Raw genomic sequence first — 20116 nt, 5'->3', positions numbered from 1 at the left:
TGCATTCTTCTTTCTTATGCAAATTTTCAAAAGGGTGGGGTGGATTAGGGTGTGTGCAGGCTCTCTGGTGGTCTCCTAATCTTGATGAGTTTCTTTGGTCCCTGTAATCTGGCCTCAGGTGGTTTCGTGGCTGCTCCTCCCCTGATTAGCAACTGTTCAAATCTGCCCTTTGGAACTCAGGGAAGGTCATGGAGGTTGGAGTCTTACCTACAAGTGGGGGACAAAAAGGCCCACAGGGCCCTGCTCGGCATCACAGTTAGAGTTCATCAAATAACAACTCATTCTGGATGGAATTTTCACTTCATCTCGTTTACTTGGGATTTCTGGGTTAGGATGGCGAGATGGGTTAACAAGAGTCGGGGGGGGGGGGATAATTTAAGCCTTGGAATTCGGTTAATCCAAGGTGACATGAGCATACTACAGAGAGAGAGAGAGAGAGAGAGAGAGAGAGAGAGAAGAGAGAGAGAGTGTGTGTGTGTGTGTGTGTGTGAACATGCTGTATTTCTTTTCAAAAAGTTACCCAGTCAAATAGCCTGAGGTAAATACATAAACTATACATTCTGCTTTTGACTGGAGGCTTAACTTGTCAGCGATAATGATTTACATAGTGATCATCTCTCTTCCTGACTAGAAAGTTGCACTAGCTTCAAGCTATGTGCTCTGTTAAGAGTCATGAGGAGAGAAATCCTTCCTATTTCAAGCTGGTTTGATTGTTAATTCCTTTCCAGGGGTGATGTGAAATCTGGATAACATACATGAACTGGTAGCAATGCTATTGCTAAGATGAGTGGATATGATAGAAAAAAAAATAGGTAAAGTTGCTTTAAAGAGTGAATAGCCCACTACTGAATATTTCTACCTTGTTTCTTCAGAGTGAATGTTGATGTCATCCTGAAACAGGAGCAGGACCCTGCAGGGTCCTCCTGGGTACAAAGGACTTTCTGTGTCCCCCGTTTCTTGTTTTTAGAAAAAAAAAGGCTTCAGTCTCCTAGGCTTTCCCTGAGTTCCAAAGAGCAGGCTCAAGCAGTTAATGATTAGGACACAAGAGTCACAGGACTCCTAGTTCCTCCTGAAGGGATAGAGATAAGAATCTGATGCATATCTTTGAATTATTCTATGGAAACTAAGACCACCACCACCCCACCACCCCCAAACGGAGGATGGTGACTACATTCTGACCACAAGCACATAGACCCCCGACTGGTTGGAACCTGAAGGTTGAGATTCAGGAAATATCACCCTGTTACCTCACCACCAACCAATCAGAATGTCCATGAGCAGATTATGAATCCTAAGACCCCTCCCCTAGCACTGTCTTTAAAATCCTGTGCCTGAAAGTTACTGGGGAGTTCTCCATGCTTGGCCATTGCAATAAACCTTTCTCTGCTCCAAACTCTGACCTTTCAGTTTGTTTGGCCTCATTGTGCGTCGGGCACACCAATTTGGGTTGGACAACAATACAGTCCTTGCCTCTGTCTTAATCATCTCAGCAAAGGCTCTGGCACATAGGATGTTCCCAATAAATATTGCTTAATAAATATATTAATCTACTTTTACCCAATAATTGGTCAGCACTTCAGGATAACATGTTAATCAATTGTATTGATTTTGAAAATAGAAAGTAAATAATTCTGTGAAACATCACATTAGTTTCTAAATTCTGTGTGTGTGTGTGTGTGTGTGTGTGTGTGTGTGTTTGAAGAAATGATAGGATGTGGATAGTTTACCCAAGAATTTCAACTATGCTAAAGGAGATTATACATCAGGAAAGTTCAAGGGCAAAATCTGATGGCAAATATACTTATGTCTGAGATTTGATTCCACAACTTTCAGCTGGCTGACCTTATACAAATTATACAACCTCATTAAGTCTGTTTACATCTACAGACCGAAAGGTATTACAGTATGCACCTCACAAGGATTTTGTGACCATTAAATGAGACAGGCCATAGTGTTTATTCTAGTGTTGGCAAAAAGTGTTCAAAATGTTATTCACTGTTATGACTAACAGCAATGAGATTCCTTATTTTCTTTGAGAGTTCTATAGGATGGATATTGTAATACCCGTGATACAATATAGTCTAGAGATGAACTTCTTGTAAAACATCTCATTTTCATAAAAATAAAGTCAGTACAAAACTGAGGCAAATTTATAAGATAATACAACTCATCTCAGATAATAGATTTAACCATCACTGTATCTAAAAACAAAATTATCAGAAACGTTTAGCACAATAATTATCCATTAGTAGGAAAGTTAATGTTTGTCTGAGAAGGTGTGGGATTTTGGTGGTATGCATGTGTGGAAGGGGTGTAAAATGCTTACATAATTATGACTTTAGAGGTCCTTCTCTTCAGTATTTATAAAATGTGCCATTGAAGGTTAGCTTCTATTTCAGTGAATTCCAGATACTAAAATAATGGAATGTTTTTTGCCTCTTCAAGGATTTGAAAATCAAGCTCTTTCAAAAATCCGCACACACAAAAAATAGCGATTTAGTAGCACTGTTACTGCAGTGTAATAGCTTTTATCAAGTAAGTTTTTAAATTTAAAAAAACTTATTTATTTTATTTATTTATTTTTGGCTCCGTTGGGCCTTTGTTGCTGCGCACAGGCTTTCTCTAGTTGTGGCGAGGAGGGGCTACTCTTTGTTGTGGTGTATGGTGTACAGGCTTCTCATTGTGGTGGCTTCTCTCATTGCATAGCATGGGCTCTAGGCACGCAGGCTTCAATAGTTGTGGCGTGTGGGCTTCAGTAGCTGTGGCGCACGGGCTTAGTTACTCCATGGTATGTGGGATCTTCCCGGACCAGGGCTCGAACCCGTGTCCCCTGCATTGGCAGGCGGATTCTTTAACCACTGCACCACCAGGGAAGCCCTCAAGTATGTTTTAATAATGTTCTTTTCATTCAATCTCCTTACTAGGTGTTATAAATTTAATATTCCATTGTAATTTATATTATTATGATGATGGTGATTCTATATTTGTATGCCAATAATACTTTGTAATGCCTGATTGTACTTTTTTTCCAGCAAATCATTTTTACTCCTATACAGCTCAAAAGAAAATAGTCTCTCTGACCAGTGTTCATCTGAGGGTGGTCTGCATCATGGTAGAACTCAGCACTACTATGTTCCACATCACTCCCTGAGTGGTGGAAGTTGATAGTTGGTAAACAACTTCAACCCACCCTCTCACTTGACCTTCAGTATTTTTTTACTGTTTGTACTGTGACACTTTGAAGCATTGGAAATGTGTGCCTATCAACACGGAATGTGGGCATCCATCATCTCATTCTCAATTTTCTTCTTCTCCCTGAGTATCAAACAGTCACAGTTAAGCATGAACTTTCATCCATGCCTTCAGAAGATAAAGCACTCATGTTAAAGAAGCACTGCTCCTTCTATTCCGTGACATTTATTCCTTCTTCAAGCTTGGTGTTATATTTGTTTAGATAATTCAGAATTGTAGAGAAACAGAATGTCGGATTTCAGAGGGCCCTAGAGAGCCCTGAAGCCATCCATGTCATTTTCCAAATGAGTAACCTATGGCCATGGAATGTAGGGGCCTCATAATGTCTAGGGAATGACAATCAGAAAAAAAGCTTTAATTAATGACAAGAAGAGTCGAAGGTGTGGACGGCTTAAAACAGAAACAACTACCATTATATTTAGTCCCCTCTAAATGAATGAAGATAATCACATTGCTTGGGGAATCCTACAGGAAAAAAATCCTGCAAGCTAATTTTCTAGATGAGGAAACTGAAGCTCAACAAGATTAAATAACACACAAGGCCACAAGCTGTAGTGTATGGATGTTACGACAAGATGTAAAACCCAGCTTTGTCTAACTTCAAAGAGGAACTCCTTACCACAATACTTAAGGCTACTACAGTTCTCATTTAAAAAGAAAGGACCCTGTACTTTTGATAGAGGTCAATGGAGGTGATGCAGGGTATGGTGAACTGAATAAGCTCTTCATCTCAGGGGATAAATATGGGAGAATAATAGGTTAGCCACTGTGGTTATAACAACAACAAAACAAGATAGAAATTATACTGAAAACTTGCTAATGGTTTCAGATATTTGTGCTAAACATCATTTCCTAATTTTGTGCTGTGTCTCTGTGTTCATATAAGGCAGTTTCCCTCCTAGAGCTGCAAACCGAAATCTATGCCCCCTAAAAAGTTGATTTGCCTCCAACAATATACTTTAAATAGTAAATCGTAAAATAGAAAATACAAGTCCTTTAAGAGGAAGGAGGTTCAAATGAAAATCTGCATCCAGTCACATTAATGCTTAGCTTTCAGGGGAGGGAGAATGGAAACTAAACTCAACCCCTGACCCAATGGGTTAGAAAAGTTTTCCTTGTGCTGACACTTTTATAAAATTCAAAAGAAAAAGCCAGAACCTTGTGGTGCTTACAGAGTAGCAGAATCAGAGGATTTTGCATTTGTAAAGACTCTTCTAAGACTCCATTTCCAAAGTGGGAATCCTTTCTTCAGCTAGCTCAAAAGTTCTCTCAGGAGAGAGGAGCCTTCAAATACAGACTTTTCCTTCCTTATCACATCTCAGGGAGCAGTTTCCAGGCATGCTAATTGTCCTTGTAAATGTAACAAAGCTTCTCCGTCAGGTCACGGGATGAAATTGTATTCCAGGGCTTGAAATGCCAAGTGACACAGACTGGGTCCTCCTTTTCCCACCCAAATCCAGCCTGGTGAATATTCCTAAAGAAAGATTTGACTGCAATGACCTTCCTCAAATGTTAACAAAAGAATTCCCTAACATTCTTGCATTCATGGTTTCCTGGCCTGGACTATACATCATGGGGAACTTGGGGCACCAGGCTGTATAAAGGAACACAATCTTGGACAATGTAAAGCTAAGAGGTCACAAGGCAGTGCAGGCTTTTGAAAGCCTCATTCAATAACATCCCCTGGGAGGATGACTATTATTAATCCAAGTTCTTAGCCTGCATTTGGCAGCATTAAGTAGGGAAGTAATGTAGTCCTTGGATTTAAAAGAGACCACATAAATCAGGTGATTGGATGGTATACTTAAAAGGTATCCCATCCAGGCCTTTGTTAGTTCCTGGCAATGGCGTGCAGCAGGATTTAGGAGTCCGAGTCTTAAGCAATCCACTTTGTGGTGCAACGTGGAACTGCAGTAGTTACCTCAACACTTCCTGATGGAGAGAAGTTACCACAGGGGGGTACCTCTCAAAGGACCGTGTGCAGGCAGTGTGATCATTAGAGCAAACACTGAACAAGGTGTCAGAGGCCCAGTTTCCATGTGGGTTGAATACCATCCCAGTTATCCTCCTTGGCTCCTTGGGCTACTGAGATAATCAAGGGAAATATTTGGAAGAGCAAATTGTGTTGTATAAAAGTAAGAACTTTTTCCATATTCCATAAGAACGTATCCATGTGCAAGGAAACATATGGAAGAACCAAATAAAGTGAGTGAGGGGGCAGTGCAGTGTAGGCAGAAAGAAGCATAGATTGCGGGATCAGCTGGTTCTGCATTCCAGTTTCCATTCTCCACTTTCTTGGCCATTCTAGGGCAGTAACTAAATCTCTCTAAACCTAAAATTCTTTATCTGTTAAGAGGGCACAGGGATGATATTAACAGCCCTCTCTCACAGGGTCCAAGTGAAGGCTAAATAAGATTCTGTACATCTGGAAGGCACTAGGTACTTAGGAAGTGTTATTTCCCTTGGTCCTACCTATTCATATCCTTCAACTTGCACCTTGCCTACTCTTTCTTAAGCTGTTAAAATATATATTTATTCAAATATATTTGCGAAATGCAAAAACAGAAAACAACCTCAGCCTTCTCTATGGCCATTTTAGATTATTTTAAATTAGTTGTATAAATTAAATTGTAAATGTAAAATGTAAATTCTAATAAAATGGTTTTTCTTCCAATGTTTCAAAAGCCCATTCCACAATTTTAGAGAGCTTTAGAAGACATAAATTGTACACAGGCTTACTCATAATCCTTTCCCACTTTCCCACTTCTTTTGTAAACTAGTGCCATTCTCCCTAAGTAGGAATGATGTGATGATTTTACTTAAAGACTCATTATTAAATTGTTACGCTCCATAACCAGTTTGAGGTAAAATCCCATGATTTAGTCTCTAGCATCAATTACTAGAAAGTGTATACCTTTAAAAGCCAAAATTGTGTCTCTGGAAAAGTTTAAAAGAAAGATCATCCTGTTTGTTGGTTCACTCAAATTGTTCTGACTTCATGCCCAGTCCTGCCAGCCACAGTTAGTCAGCAAAAGCCATGTGTCAGAATCAAAACGCACTTCTTTTCAAAAAACCAGACCTGTGTGATCAGAAATGCCATAAAAGTATGCATAAGCCCATCTGTCCAGGGACTGAAAGAAATTAGTCTGGGCCTAGTGAAAACCACTTAGTGGACCCCAAATCCTCTCCATATGGCTTTTCTCCACATGCACTGTCTCCTCTGCCTTACTTCTCTCTCTCAATCTTCACCTTCACCCAATCTTTCTTTTTTTCTCATTGTTTTGGATTCTTTGTGTTTCTGAAATTCTGTGTTTCTGCAAAAGTCACTCAACTTTCTATGTTTTGTGTCTGGTGTCCTCTCTTATGTTGTAACAGTCACGTGACCTCCTCTCTGTAATGGAGGATTTCTGTCTTACTGTCCATTTGCTGCTTGGCCCTATCTTTTGTGCCTCTTTTTTTTTTTTTTAAAGGGGGGGTTCTTTATTATTATTATTATCTTGTATAAATTTATTTATTTATTTTTGACCGCGTTGGGTCTTTGTTGCTGCGTAAGGGCTTTTCTCTAGTTGCAGTGAGTGGGGGCTGCTCTTCATTGCGGTGTCTGGGCTTCTCACTGCGATGGCTTCTCTTGTTGTGGAGCACGGGTTCTAGGTGCGCAGGCTTCAGTAGTTGTGGCACATGGGCTCAGTAGTTGTGGATCACTGGCTCTAGAGCGCAGGCTCAGTAGTTGTGGCGCATGGGCTTAGGTGCTCCACAGCATGTGGGATCTTCCCGGACCAGGGCTTGAACTCGTGTCCCCTGCGCTGGCAGGAGGACTCCCAACCACTGCGCCACCGGGGAAGTCCCTTTGTATCTCTTTGACCCTCTCTCATCACCTCATTCTGTGTGTGTGTACTTATGTGTTGGGGCAGGTGTGTCTCTATGTTTCTTGTTTGGTCTTTTAGCTTCAACTTGTGTCTTTCCTTCCACTTGTGGATGGAGGAAAAACTGGAAACATTTAAATGCATTCCCGATAGTTTACTTGGGATGTGGAATTTGGTTTCAGCTATAAAAAACTTAGACCTTTACAGCATGAGTGTAATGGCAGGAAAAGCGGAGAAGATGAGAGGAACAGTGGCTGTAATCAATAGGACCAACCACTGCAAATGACTAATGATTCCTGAAAACACCTCACAAGGCTGATTACAAATGTCCCTGCAAAGTCAGGGTCAGATTCAGACGATGAGCTCTGCCAAAGCAATGCTGCTCTAAGAGAAAAATAATAGGACACACGCACACATGCACACACACACACACACAAGTATAACAAGAGGCAAACTGCAGTGAGAAATTCATTTATACTTTGGGGTTCCCAGAAGCACATAAAAAATAAAAGCAAAGAAAACTCCACTATAAATAAACCTGCCACATTCTAAATAAAGCCTCTGAGTGGCTGGGGAGTCTGGCTTTCTTCGAGGAGTTACAGGATTTGGTCATTTTTAATAGCCATGTTTGCTCTTTCACCAAATTACTTTTCCTCATAGAATCTGCTAAAGGCACGAGGGGGTTATTCTCAGTGGTCAAAGTGCACCAGTAACAAAGGACATGACCAGAACTGTCCAGAGGAAGGTCACCATGATAAGAGCTGGCAAGGAAGAGATGAAACAGAGAAGCACATATCCATTTGGAAAAAGATTCTTGGAGTTGCAAAAGGCACTGGGTGAGTCACTGAAGAGAGCTAAGTAAATTATAGATCCCACCTCTGGAGCCTCTGTAATATTGTCCACCAGTTCAGTTTCCAAGTGTACAGGGAATTGTTACTAAATTATTTAGCATTAACACAGTTCAAGCAACTGGAGGGTACAAGGTTTTGGTCTTCTTTTAGCACCTGTCTATGTGTGCAAGATTTTCTTTTTCATCCCATTCAACTATTCTGCTCTTCTTTTCACTGTTCTGGTGATTCTCAGTTCAAAGAAAACCCACAAAATTGCCCAGTTGTGGCAAAGCTTCCAGTGAGCTAACTTAATGCTACAGCTCTGGAGTAGTTAAGAACTCTGCCCAACTCAGAAAACAGCTAGAATCATTTCACTGTAGTCACCTAACCAATGAGAATTCGCTTCACTTCCAACATCGCAATTGTCTGACCTGCAAAATGGAGACAACATCTATAAATATATTTAACGCACAAAGCAAGATGCCTTATAAATGCTCAGGAAAAATATTCTTCTGCTCCTGCTACTCCTTCATCATTTATCTCTTACTTTATCATCATTATCATCTTAAATGTGTATCTGTAAATGATAATGCCAAAAAGAAAGACACTGGGCTAGCCCCTACATTTGGAGAAGAACCCACAAATCACCTTGTACATGGTACCAGCCCTGCTCAGGCCCAGACTGTGGCAGTTTCATCTCCCCATAAAGGAAATAAAACAGAGCCACCACATGCATTAGTCTTAAGGACATTTTTTCTTCTCTCAAGGGGTTTGTATCCACCTCTGTCTCTGACTACCAAAGCATAGAGAGACGCATGCAAAGAAAAAGGTGTAGTGGCTTTGCAATTGGATAGATATCACTAAATGTCTACTTACAGCTTACTAAACCTTTTACATCTAGTCTGGAGACCATACAGATAGGTAGTCGGTTAACTTCAGTGAGCCTCACTTTTCTCATCTACAAATTGGGGTGGCAGCCTAGCACATTGAGCCCTTCCGCACGGGGTTCAAATGTGACAATGTGCTGCTGAGATTACAGGAATAAGTTCAAAGATCACCACGCCCGGTCTGACTCCTGGCTTCATCACTTATTCACTTGTAAACTCTAATGCAAACAACTCTTCCCTTCAGTGCCTCTCTCCAGATCTGGCACGGGGAATAATGAATGGTACCTTCGTCAGGGGGCTGCCAGGAGGATTGAACGAGAAAACTTTATAAAGTGTCTACCATATAGTAAACATTTAATAGATACTTAACCCTCCTTTTCTCCCCTACTTTAATGTCTCTGGCTAATGTCATCAAGTTCACAGTCTCCACTAGATATTCACAGCCAAAAATAATAATAATAATAATAATAATAATCTATACAATACAGCTGGGTTATTTTTTTTAGGATTAGAGAGAAATAGAAATATGCATCCAGTGTTTTATTCCCCGCTGTTCCCCCAATATTCCTCAGCCCTTCTGATCAGGCTCATTTGGATTCCGCTATTGTCTCCCACGGAAGCCCAGTGACATTTGATGCTCTGCAGATTTCAGAGCACATCTGCCGCGCTGTGGTAAATACATGCAGCAGAAAAAGAAGTCCATGGATATGAGCAGGAAACAGTTCCTGTTAACTCATCAAGTTTGGGGAGGGGTGTTCCACAGACAGTAACCTCCCTCTGCTGTCACCTGCAAAACAGGGGAGTCCCATGTGCAAACTGGTGCCACAGCCTGCTGTGTCCAGCACTTACTACAGGGGTGCAAATGAGATAAGCAGCGGCTTCTACCCACAACCTTGCCTGGGGCTCTTGCAAACACCAGCTCCATGACTCTTTTCTTCAGTTGAGTGGTATTCAAAATGTACTCAGGCTGTCTGCAGAGAGCAAAAAGCATGACTTGCACTATCCCTGGATTAATTGATGATTGACTGATTTCTTTAAAAACATGTATTTTATGCTTTAATGTGCATAGGAATTACCTAGGGGCTATTGTGAAAATGCAGATTCTGATTCAGTAAGAATGAAATTCTGCATTTCAATCTAGCTGTCAGGTGACAATGTTTCTGCTAATTTACAGACCCTCGCTTTGATTAATAAGAATGTAGTGTATTTTAGTTCTCCTCCTAGATACATCTAAGAAGATTCTTAAATGTTTTGAAATGTGAGTGAGATAATAGCTGGTGCTAATGAGAAAACATACCTATATTTTAATGAAATATTCAGATCTTTGAATATTGACAACACTGTCTTTAATACGTTTCAAAATATTCAAAGACTTAGTTAGGAACAGGAATATATATAATCAAATTATGCCAAGGGATGAGTGTGTGTGTGTGTGTGTGTGTGTGTGTGTGTGTGTGTGCGCATGCGTGCACGTGCGGGTGATTTTAAGTTAACTATAATAGAAATAATATGTACAGATGAAAAATGCTGAAATATTAAAGAAACTGCTATGTAGAAAACATGTCTAGCCAGGCCAAATGAGATCCTGTAAATGCCGTTAACACTTTTTCTTAAATAACATAGTACCTTAAATAACGTTTTTACACTATTCTTACTTACTGAAATGTTAAAAGCAACGCAACATGCAGGCTGACTGCATTACTTGAAGACTCCAAAGATAGTTCCCAATTTCAAGGCCAAATACAAAATCTTCATACGATAGTTTCCCATTTCAAGGCCAAGTACAAAATCTTCAATTTTTGGTTAATATGTGGTCTGTTCCATGGTAATGAAAGTCATTTAACATGCATATAACAGTGCAGTGCAGCAAGACTGTGGCTGTTCTTTCTCTCTTCATTGTTTCATAAAAATGATTAAATATTGCTGGCACTTTAATTTATTAATTGGTGAGACTGAACTTCCAAAGGTTTAACACAGGTGTGGTTTAAAAAATAAAAAAGATTCTATTAATATTTACCAACCGATTTCACATTAAATGATGGTCCCCGTGAATTTGCTATGAATAGATGGCATTGGTTTTAAAAAAATTGAATATAACCTTGTCATTTATTTTTCTCTCATTTTATTATATTTTACAATGTAATAATAGCAGAGCCTAGAAAATAAAATGCAGAAAATTATAAAAAAAGAAAAAAAAAGATAATCCAACCACATATATTGGAAAAAAAAGTTTTAGTATATTGGTATATTTCCTTTTATTGATTTGTGGTACAGTTATTAATATGAATTAATGTCAGGCATTAACCCCTTATTTTGTTAGTTTGTTTTTTCATATTTATTTATTTTTTGGCTGCATTAGGTCTTAGTTGTGGCACACGGGATCTTTCATTGCGGCACGTGGGCTCTTCGTTGCAGTGCACAGGCTTCTCTCTAGTTGTGGCACACAGGCTCATTAGTTGTGGTGCGCGGGCTTAGTTGCCCTGCGGCATGTGGGATCTTAGTTCCCTGACCACGGGTCGAATCGATGTTCCCCTGCATTGCAAGATGGATTCTTAACCACTGGACTACCAGGGAAGTCCCCCCTTATTTTGTTTTTAATTAAGGCTACATGATTATTATTTATTCATTAGATGGAATCATACATTTGGGATTTTTATAATCTTACATTGTTTTCAATTGGGGAAATCTTTATAGTGGATAGTGGTTATAGATACGATTAGGATTCTCCTTATATTAGTTTTTAAAATCAAGAGTATTGACTTTGTTTGTGAAAATTGTTGAATATGGATGATCAGAGTGATAGGTACAAAGGAGTTGATTATTTTTGTTAATGTTTGATTATATTTTTTATGTACACATACATATCGTAATAGATACATGCCAGGTACTCTGTTCATATCACATATGCATTTTAAAATTATATTCTCTACACATTTTATATCTTGCTTCTGATATTTATTCAGTTGCAATCATGTTTCCATGTTCTAAATTTTAACCATTTTTGGATGATTCATACTATTCTGCTATGTGATGCAAGGAAAGCGTTCCCAGTTGTGCAGCCTTTATGTTTGCCCAATTCTTCCCTCTGAGCTTTGGCTTCATATTTGTGATAGGAATCAATTCTCTGCTTTCTTTCTTTTCCACATTGAATACCTTGGTGCTATTTATTCATAAAATAGGGTGACATAATCTGGCTTTTTCACCCACAAACATGTAACTACTAGCACTTTGCTTCAAGTGGGAAAAGTATCTGCCTAAATGAGATGACTCTTCAAGAGGACCGACAAAATGTGCAAGACTCTTCTTGTAAGTCTGCATGAATTTACTTTTCAAGGCATCTACAGAGATAAGCAGATTATACACACTCTCACTTGGTCCCTTGGTAAGGAACAAAGATTCAATTTGGCTGTGCCCGAGAGGCTGTGTGACCTTCCCCTCCATCTACCTTTGTAGCAGAGGTGAAAAGAAACAGTGAGAGTCTGGGGGCTACCAAGAGAAAGAATTAGGAGCTGTCTTGGGATTTTACTCATGTACAAAGTCAGCTAATAGGCTGTGTGTACGTGTGTATGTGTGTGTGCATGTGTGTGTGTGTGTGTTGAGGGTTTCTGCTAACACACGTGACTAATACTATTCCATTTTTTTAATATCAGCATCAAAAGACTTCCAACAGCTCTGGGATGCCTGTTATTTCTAAGTTGGGACACTGGGCAAAAGGCAGACAACCCTTGTTGTTTGGTCAGATTGAGACATGCGATGCTGACTTGCATTCCTGCCAAATTATTGGTGCACAAGTCTCTGTCTGAGTAGGCAGAAGCTTCACGAAACTGACAGTGAATTGTTCTCGCAAGGCCAAAGATACAATTTGGCTGTGTCTGCGTAGCCCAGTGCTCTTAACATGCAAACAGCCAGCAAAAATAATGGCATGTCAAGTGCAATTTTCTCACCAGCCGCTCACACCGTAAACTGTAATATAGTGTAATTATTTGGCACCCCGTGTCCTTCATACTAAGCACCACCCAAATGATTTCCAAGTTACGGGGAAGAGGGAAGGTTAGAAGGTCAAATTTAAAGAGAGAAAATGAGTCAGTACCTTGGAGGGAGAGAATTATAAATAGATGTGGCATCACCAGTGAGAGTTATATCCAAATAAGGAACTGCTCAGAAATCCAGGTAGGAGGGGAAAAGGGAGGAAAGAGAGCAGAGGAGTTTATGTAAGAAAGAGGATTTAGGATAGAACTCTGACCACCTGGAAAGCAAACCATGTTTTCCCAAAATAAAACCGTCTGAGGAACAGAGGATCACAGAACCACAGAACAAGAGGTAAAGGAACTTGGGTAGAGAGGTTGCACACATTTTTTTTTTAGATTGCTTTCTTTTCCTGTTCCACAGGGATCTGTGTCTTAAATATAATTCCATAATCCACTATACAATTACAAGTGAGGAAACTGCGCCCGAGAGACGTTGTGTGACTTTCTCTTCCAGTTCCTTTAGAGCAGAGGGGAAAAAAGACAGAAGCCAGATCTCCAGAGATCCTTGCCCATCTTTCTACCTGATTCAAAAGATCTCAACCCTAGTTCTCTGTCTTCCAGTTACTCTGACCCTCTCTCAGCTCCTTAAATAGTCTTGTGCATATGCTATGTCCTCTGTGGGAATGCTGTCTTTTTTCAACCCTGCACCTTAGTTCATGGTTTTAGCATCTCAGCTCACAGGTGATTCCTTTAGGGAGGATTCCATCATCCCACCAAATAGACCAGCTTCCATAGACCCATATTCCTTCACTTCAGAGTACTTATCTCAGTTTTGACATGGCATATGTCACATTATGATTATTTTCTTAACATCTGTCTCCCCCTAGTAGCCCATTATGACAGAGGGCATGGATCTGTGTTTGCTCAGAACTGAGAATCCACTGGTAACAACACTTAGGAGATAGTAGGTGCCCAATAAATATTTGTGTAATGACTTGATCGATCACCTTCCTGACTCACAGCCAAGGGCTCTCATGATGGCATCAAGATGCCAGCCTTAAAGAACCCATGCACATTTCAACCCAAGGACAACATTTTTGTCTCGGTTACAAGACTTATGAAAAGCACCATGGGTTTTCCTTCTCTTCCTTTTCAAAACCAGACAAATAAGAATATAGGGTGAAGGGTCTCATGTACCACCTTATTCTCTTCCAGAATTGGCAGAGAAAGTCAACACAGGAGGTCCTGGGCAATGCAGAAATCTAAATATTTATGTGTGTATACAAACAGGCTCCAGACCACCTTGTACCACAGAGAGCTGGAGCCAGGAGTGTTGTCTGTTTAGCTGCTATTTGCTTTTCAAGAATTCAGAAAGATTTTTGATCTAGTTTGTGACATAAGCACAAATGTAAGTTTGCAGAAGAACTGGAAGATAATGGAATCCCCAGCCTGAATTGCTTCACGCCACTAGTAAGGGGGACAGCCTCCAGAGAGAAGACTCTGCAGCCTTCATAAGGAGACTTACTTGTTTTAACAAATTAACTTATCACTATTACTATCTCAAAGAAGGACTTTTAAAATCAATACATAGAAACAATGTTTAAACTACCCAGCAGGTCTCTAAAATAAACAATTGAAAAGGAGAACATGACAGCAATGTATTGCCCCTTTGGCTGAAAAATGCTATTTGTATTAAAGCTGGTTGGGTTTATCTTATTTTATAAATTCCTCCATTATTTAGGTGAATTATTCATTCATTTATTCATGCAAAATTTTTTTGAGCTCTCCCTATATGCAGGCAGTGTTCTAGGTTCTGGGGATATTCAGTGAAGAACAAAGGAGACAAAATCCTTTTCCTTGTAGAACTTACATTCTAGTAGGAGACAAATCATAAACACGATAAAGTATGGAGTATGTGAGACAGTGATCATCAGGAAGGAGAAAAAATAAAGCAAAGTCAAAGGGTATGAAATATCAGAGATGCGACGTTTATATTTTAGACAGAATGGGGCAGAGAAGGCTCTGTAAGAATACAGATTTCAACTTCATTTTAATTCACTGAGAAACATACAGGCTTATGCTGCTTCTGATCAAGGGGACCCTCAGTCATCCCACCCTATTCCCATGTCGTTGCATAAGCCGAAATCTATCCAGCAGGGGCGCCTAACTTCCCACTCCACCCCACGCCATCAAGCTGAGTGACAGTTACCCTTCAAGACACACGGAAATATCAAACATCACCTCCATCCTAAGCAACCTGGGCTAATTGAAAGGGCCCCTCTTTAGGTTCCCAGAGTCCTGTGCTCACCTAGTGATGTAGCTGCCAGTTTGTCCATCACTCCAACTACACACACACACACACACACACACAATTAAGACTACAATCATGACTACAACTGCTACGTGCAGGCACTGTGCATAAATTATTCTTATCTACTTGTATTCATCTTATTTGGATAACCCTTGAAGAGCTTTAGTTACTTTCCCAGGGTAAACATCCAGGAAGTGGCAAAGCCAATATTCAAACCTCTCAGAGTCCATCTCTAAGGCTTAGTTCTTTCTCTGCATCTAGCTGCCTACCAATATAGTAAAAACAGACAACAAAGGATGTAAGGGTATATGTGAAGCTCTGAAGAGCCAATCACTTAAAAGCTGGCTCTGCCCTTGAGCTTGAACTCAGTGTGCCAGGCCCGAGGCCCCCACCATGGTGATTCGCAGGAGGGCCTTTTACAGAGCAGGCATGCTCACAAGTAACTAATGCTTCTCAGCCAGTTCCTGGGGAGAAGCTCAGCGATGAAGTGCTTTAGAGTCAGACGTGGAAGAGCGTGCACAGAGATAAAACATTGTAAAGCAGCCGTGGGCACCCTGATACGGATCCTCCCCACACTCAGCCTGACTCATAATCAGCAGCAGTCACCCGAAATGCATTTTGGGCTTTGCTACAACTCAAGATCCTCAAAGGCCAAGCTGTAATAATTCAGGAGCAATTTTCTTTAAGGGGAAATATATATGATTGGAAATGTTTGCAGAAAAAGTTCTTCAGAAATAAGTTTAACTCAGATTTAACAATCGTTTGGGGATTGGCCATGTGAAGAGCAGCCATCAAGGATCAGAACCACTTTGGCCGTTTCAAAATCCTAGGGTTCACTAGCAACGTTTCTGTCATTCAAAGAAGCATGGATTTCTCATATTACTAAGTCAAAAAAGGACAGTAAATGCCACCTTGTTTGTCTCTCTCTCTGTTGCTACATTTAAAGAATGGAGGCAAAATTAGTCATTAGAGCCTGAGTCTAAAACAAACCCCAATTTAATTATTTTTTATATTCAGATAAAAATGGAAAGTTCTTCTGGGGATAGCAAGTTTGTTTATATTACACAAGATACCATCAGTGTAATAGACCTCCACAGAGTTCACTAATAGAAACAAGGAGAAAATATCCATCAATTATATATGTGTGCATGTACCGTATACCCAGAATTTCATACGGTATGAAAACGCTTTGCCTTAGGGCTTGCTAAAGAAGTTTTGAATATCCAGAACATAGGAATTTAAGAACTCTGCATTTTATACTCAATAATTCTTAAGTGCAAATTATAGTTTAAATACATGGTAACTAGTCACTAAGATGTAACAGGATACAGGGATAAAATTATGGCCTTGGGAATCCCCAACCTGATTCAGATTCAGATCATTTACTAGCTCTGCGATCTTGGTTTACTTTATTAATCCACCTAAGTCTCAATTTTTGCACTTAACAACAACAAAAAAAGATAATGGGGTCAAGAAGCCCCTATTCAAAACACACTGGGTCAGATGTTTTGGAACTGAGAAGTTTTCACATTTAGAAATGTATTAAGGTAGATAAACTGTATAGTAAACAAAACCCTCAGCAGAGTCTGGGGCAGCACCCTGTAATCAAACACATTAACATTTCTGCTGGGAAATATATGAACAGTCACAGTAATGGGATGCACTACGACTATAAATAGCCTCCAGTCAGTTCTGCTACCTGAGTGTGTATCAAGCATATTAAAAAAAATACTTTTGGGGGCTTCCCTGGTGGCGCAGTTGTTGAGAGTCCGCCTGCCGATGCAGGGGACACAGGTTCGTGCCCCGGTCCGGGAAGATCCCACATGCCGCTGAGCAGCTGGGCCCGTGAGCCATGGCTGCTGAGCCTGCGCGTCCAGACCCTGTGCTCCGCAACGGGAGAGGCCACAGCAGTGAGAGGCCTGCGTACCGCAAAAAAAAAAAAAAAAACTTTTTGTATTTTGGACTTACAAAGAAGGGAACGTGGACCTGTTTTATACACGTATTCTTTGTATATATGTACATATGCACACATATACATATAAAGAGCGAGGCAGAGGGAACTGTTGCTAAAATCAAACAGGACTGTGCCTACAAAGTGCTGTTATGATAGTGCTCAATACAAAACAGTATTGACCAGAATGTGAATTGCTTGAAGGCAGGGATCATTGTTTTGTTCATTGATATACCCCCATATGCCTAAAAAGGTATTTGGCTCAATAAATATTCTTTGAATGATTCATGACACCACCTCATCCAGATTTCCCTTGTCCAAGTAGAACTACATGAAAAGAAAAAGCATAATCCTTGGGGAGGCTCAATCTGCGTTGCAAGACAATGAGGTAGAAGCAGGAATGGAATCAGAAGTTCCTAGCGAGACACAGAGTGTTAACTCAAGTCTTGAAGATCAATATTTAATTCTCTTTTTAATATCACTGCATTTGGGAAATGCATAATATTGGCATGATTCACTTCTGAATCTGACTTATCAGGAAAATCAGTCCTTGGCAGGCTCGTAATTGGAATTCTACCTATGATGATGGTGCGTGTTAAAATTAACAGAAGCTTATGAGCGATTCTGAGGAATAAACATGTATAGTCTTCAATAACCCACAGTGAAACTTTGAAAAGCAGGCAGCCCTTATCCACACAAGGAACATTTGTCTAACCTGCCAAAAGCAACAAAACAAATGTAAATCCAGTCTAACACATATATGCATGTGCACGCACGCGCACACACATACACCACACGCGCACACCACTAAGCTAAAATTTTGATTCTATACATTTGATTCCATCTGACAATGAATGCAACAGTTTCCTATTGCAAAATTCACTGAGTTACAGTAAGTACAAAGCACTGCTAAGCACCCACTCCGAGAATTTCCCTTTCCCCATCCTAGGTTAATAATTGAACCAACCAACAAACAACAAAAAGAAACATAAAAAGGAGAAAAATCTACCTGCAATTGGAGATACATGGCCTCAAACTAAAATGGAACAAAATAACATCTTAGGAATCCAGGTGGGAGAAATTCAAACTGAGCAAAAATGCATACCTCTTCCAAGTGCTATAAGTTACAGGAAAGGTTTGGTATGCAGATTTCTTGTGTGAAACGAGAATGAAAAAGCTTATTTGTGTATGCATTACACAAGTGTTATTAAAGCTATGATATAATAGATGGGGAGGATGGGAGAGATGGGGAGGAAGAGCTTTCCAGAGAAGAGAAGTTAGTTTACATTTAAATCTATTATCATGAGATTATTCATATTCCTAAAGAAACCAACAGGTAAACTAACTAACCATCTGGCCTAAAGTACTTAGAGCTGAGTGTGGCAACAACTGTGACAAGCCTAATGTTAAAGGTCTAAGGATCAGTAACAGATCCCGAAACTGGGACCTTAAAAATGAAGCTTACCCGGCCAACAAGGATCGGTTCAGGTCCAGAAAACTCTTCCAGGACGAACATTTGATTCCAAACCCAGCCTCTCTTGGAACGGTTCAAAATCCGCTGTTCTTCATTCAGCCTGTTTAGTTCCAAAGGGGATCCACTCAATAAAACTGGAGACTGATTCATCGGAGCCGTGTAAATGCAAGGGGGAAGAGTAATCCATAATATTATTAATGGAGTCCAGAGATCCAACAGCATTTCCGCTAGCCGTTCTGGCATGGTCCCCCCAGTTTAGCAAATCACCACGAAAATGAGACAATTATTTTGTTTGCCTCTGGTCTGCAGCCATCCAATTCATCATGCAGTGCCGAGCATTTACTCACAGCTCTGCCATGTGTTTACAGCACGGGAAACAGACATCGTCTAAGCAGCTTTTCTAAGACCACGATCCATTGGCTTTCCTTCTCACTGAAATGTCCTGCAAAAACAAGAAGGAAGAAAGATAAAGGTCCACTGCAACAGGTTTTAAAACAAAATCACTGGTTTTCAAAAGCATGTACATGAACAATAGTAGGCATTTCCCAAACCCTTGAGTCAAGAAAGTGGACCTGAGGAATTAGAACAAGTAAGCTAACAGGTCTTTTTATATCGTGAGCTTTATTTAAATTTTCATATCTATGTTACTTATCAAAAACCACTTCAGTTCTCTCTTCCCTCCTTGCTCCTTTCCTTCCTCCCTCCCTTTCTTCCTTCCTTTCTTCTTTCTTGCCTCGCTTCCTTTTCTCTCTCCATTACTCCCACTCTCTCTTTTCTTATAGTCGTTTTGGTTGTAATGCAAGTTTGGGTGTTGCCAATACTTCCTTGTACTCTTGCAGAGATTGCAAGCCTCCTTCCTCCTTCCTTCCTCCCCCCTTCATTTCTTCCTCTCTTCCTTCCTCCTTCCTTCCTCCCCCTTCTTCATTTCTTCCTTTCTTCCTTCCTCCCTCCATCCCTTCCTCCCCCCTTCCTTCATTTCTTCCTCTCTTCCTCCCTCCTTCCTTCCTCCCCCCTTCCTTCATTTCTTCCTCTCTTTCTTCCTTCCTCCCTCCCTCTATCCCTTCCTTCTTTCCTTCCTTCCTTCCTTCTCTTCCCCTGCCCCCTCTCCACCCTCCCAGTTTAAAAATAAGTTCTAGTTCACTTTAGGCTGAACTATGTGAATAAACTAGCCTTTAACGGGTAAATTTTTTTAAAAAATTACAAATGAGAACAGGCAGGGAAATAACCCCAATTTTCACGGTCTTAGCTGCCGCAACCCATCAGAAGGGATTGTCCAGTTCAGGGTGCAGAATGCAACTCTCTGCCAGGATGCTAATAAAGAGTGAATAAAATTAGAATGCTCCCAGAGAGAAATTCTGTAATGTCCAGCATGTATGTTATAATCAGGACAGTGTCAAGGCTCCCATTCCAAATGTACAGTTGAACAGGAGATTTAAATTATGAAAAGCTCCTTTGGGAATGAAATATGGTAAAAATACAATTTTCAATTGTAGAGACTCAGAAAGGGATGGACAAAAAAAAAAAAATCCCCATTACCTGAGGTGTCAAATACATTTTTTTGCTTACCTTCAGCATGGCAA

General features: G+C 40.2%; 1 protein-coding gene across 2 annotated transcripts in view; it reads right to left on the bottom strand.

Moving 5' to 3' along the window:
* CDH8 (cadherin 8) overlaps positions 1–18785 on the bottom strand; it is a gene marked incomplete at both ends in the record, with an annotated part of 357413 nt that extends 338628 nt beyond the window's left edge. The window contains one exon of one of the 2 annotated variants that reach the window (XM_081216876.1): positions 18528–18785. In XM_081216876.1, coding sequence (XP_081073002.1) covers positions 18528–18779 — 252 coding nt within the window. The remainder of the gene's footprint in view (positions 1–18527) is intronic. The other variant, XM_081216875.1, reaches the window with a different exon arrangement.
* Between the last annotated feature and the right edge of the window lie 1331 nt (positions 18786–20116).

The sequence above is a fragment of the Mesoplodon bidens genome, assembly GCF_964165515.1.
Source record: "Mesoplodon bidens genome assembly, chromosome: 18".
Taxonomy (NCBI): Eukaryota; Metazoa; Chordata; class Mammalia; order Artiodactyla; family Ziphiidae; genus Mesoplodon; species Mesoplodon bidens.
Note: the sequence above shows the minus strand (reverse complement) of the source record. Positions and strands in the feature narration are given on the sequence as shown.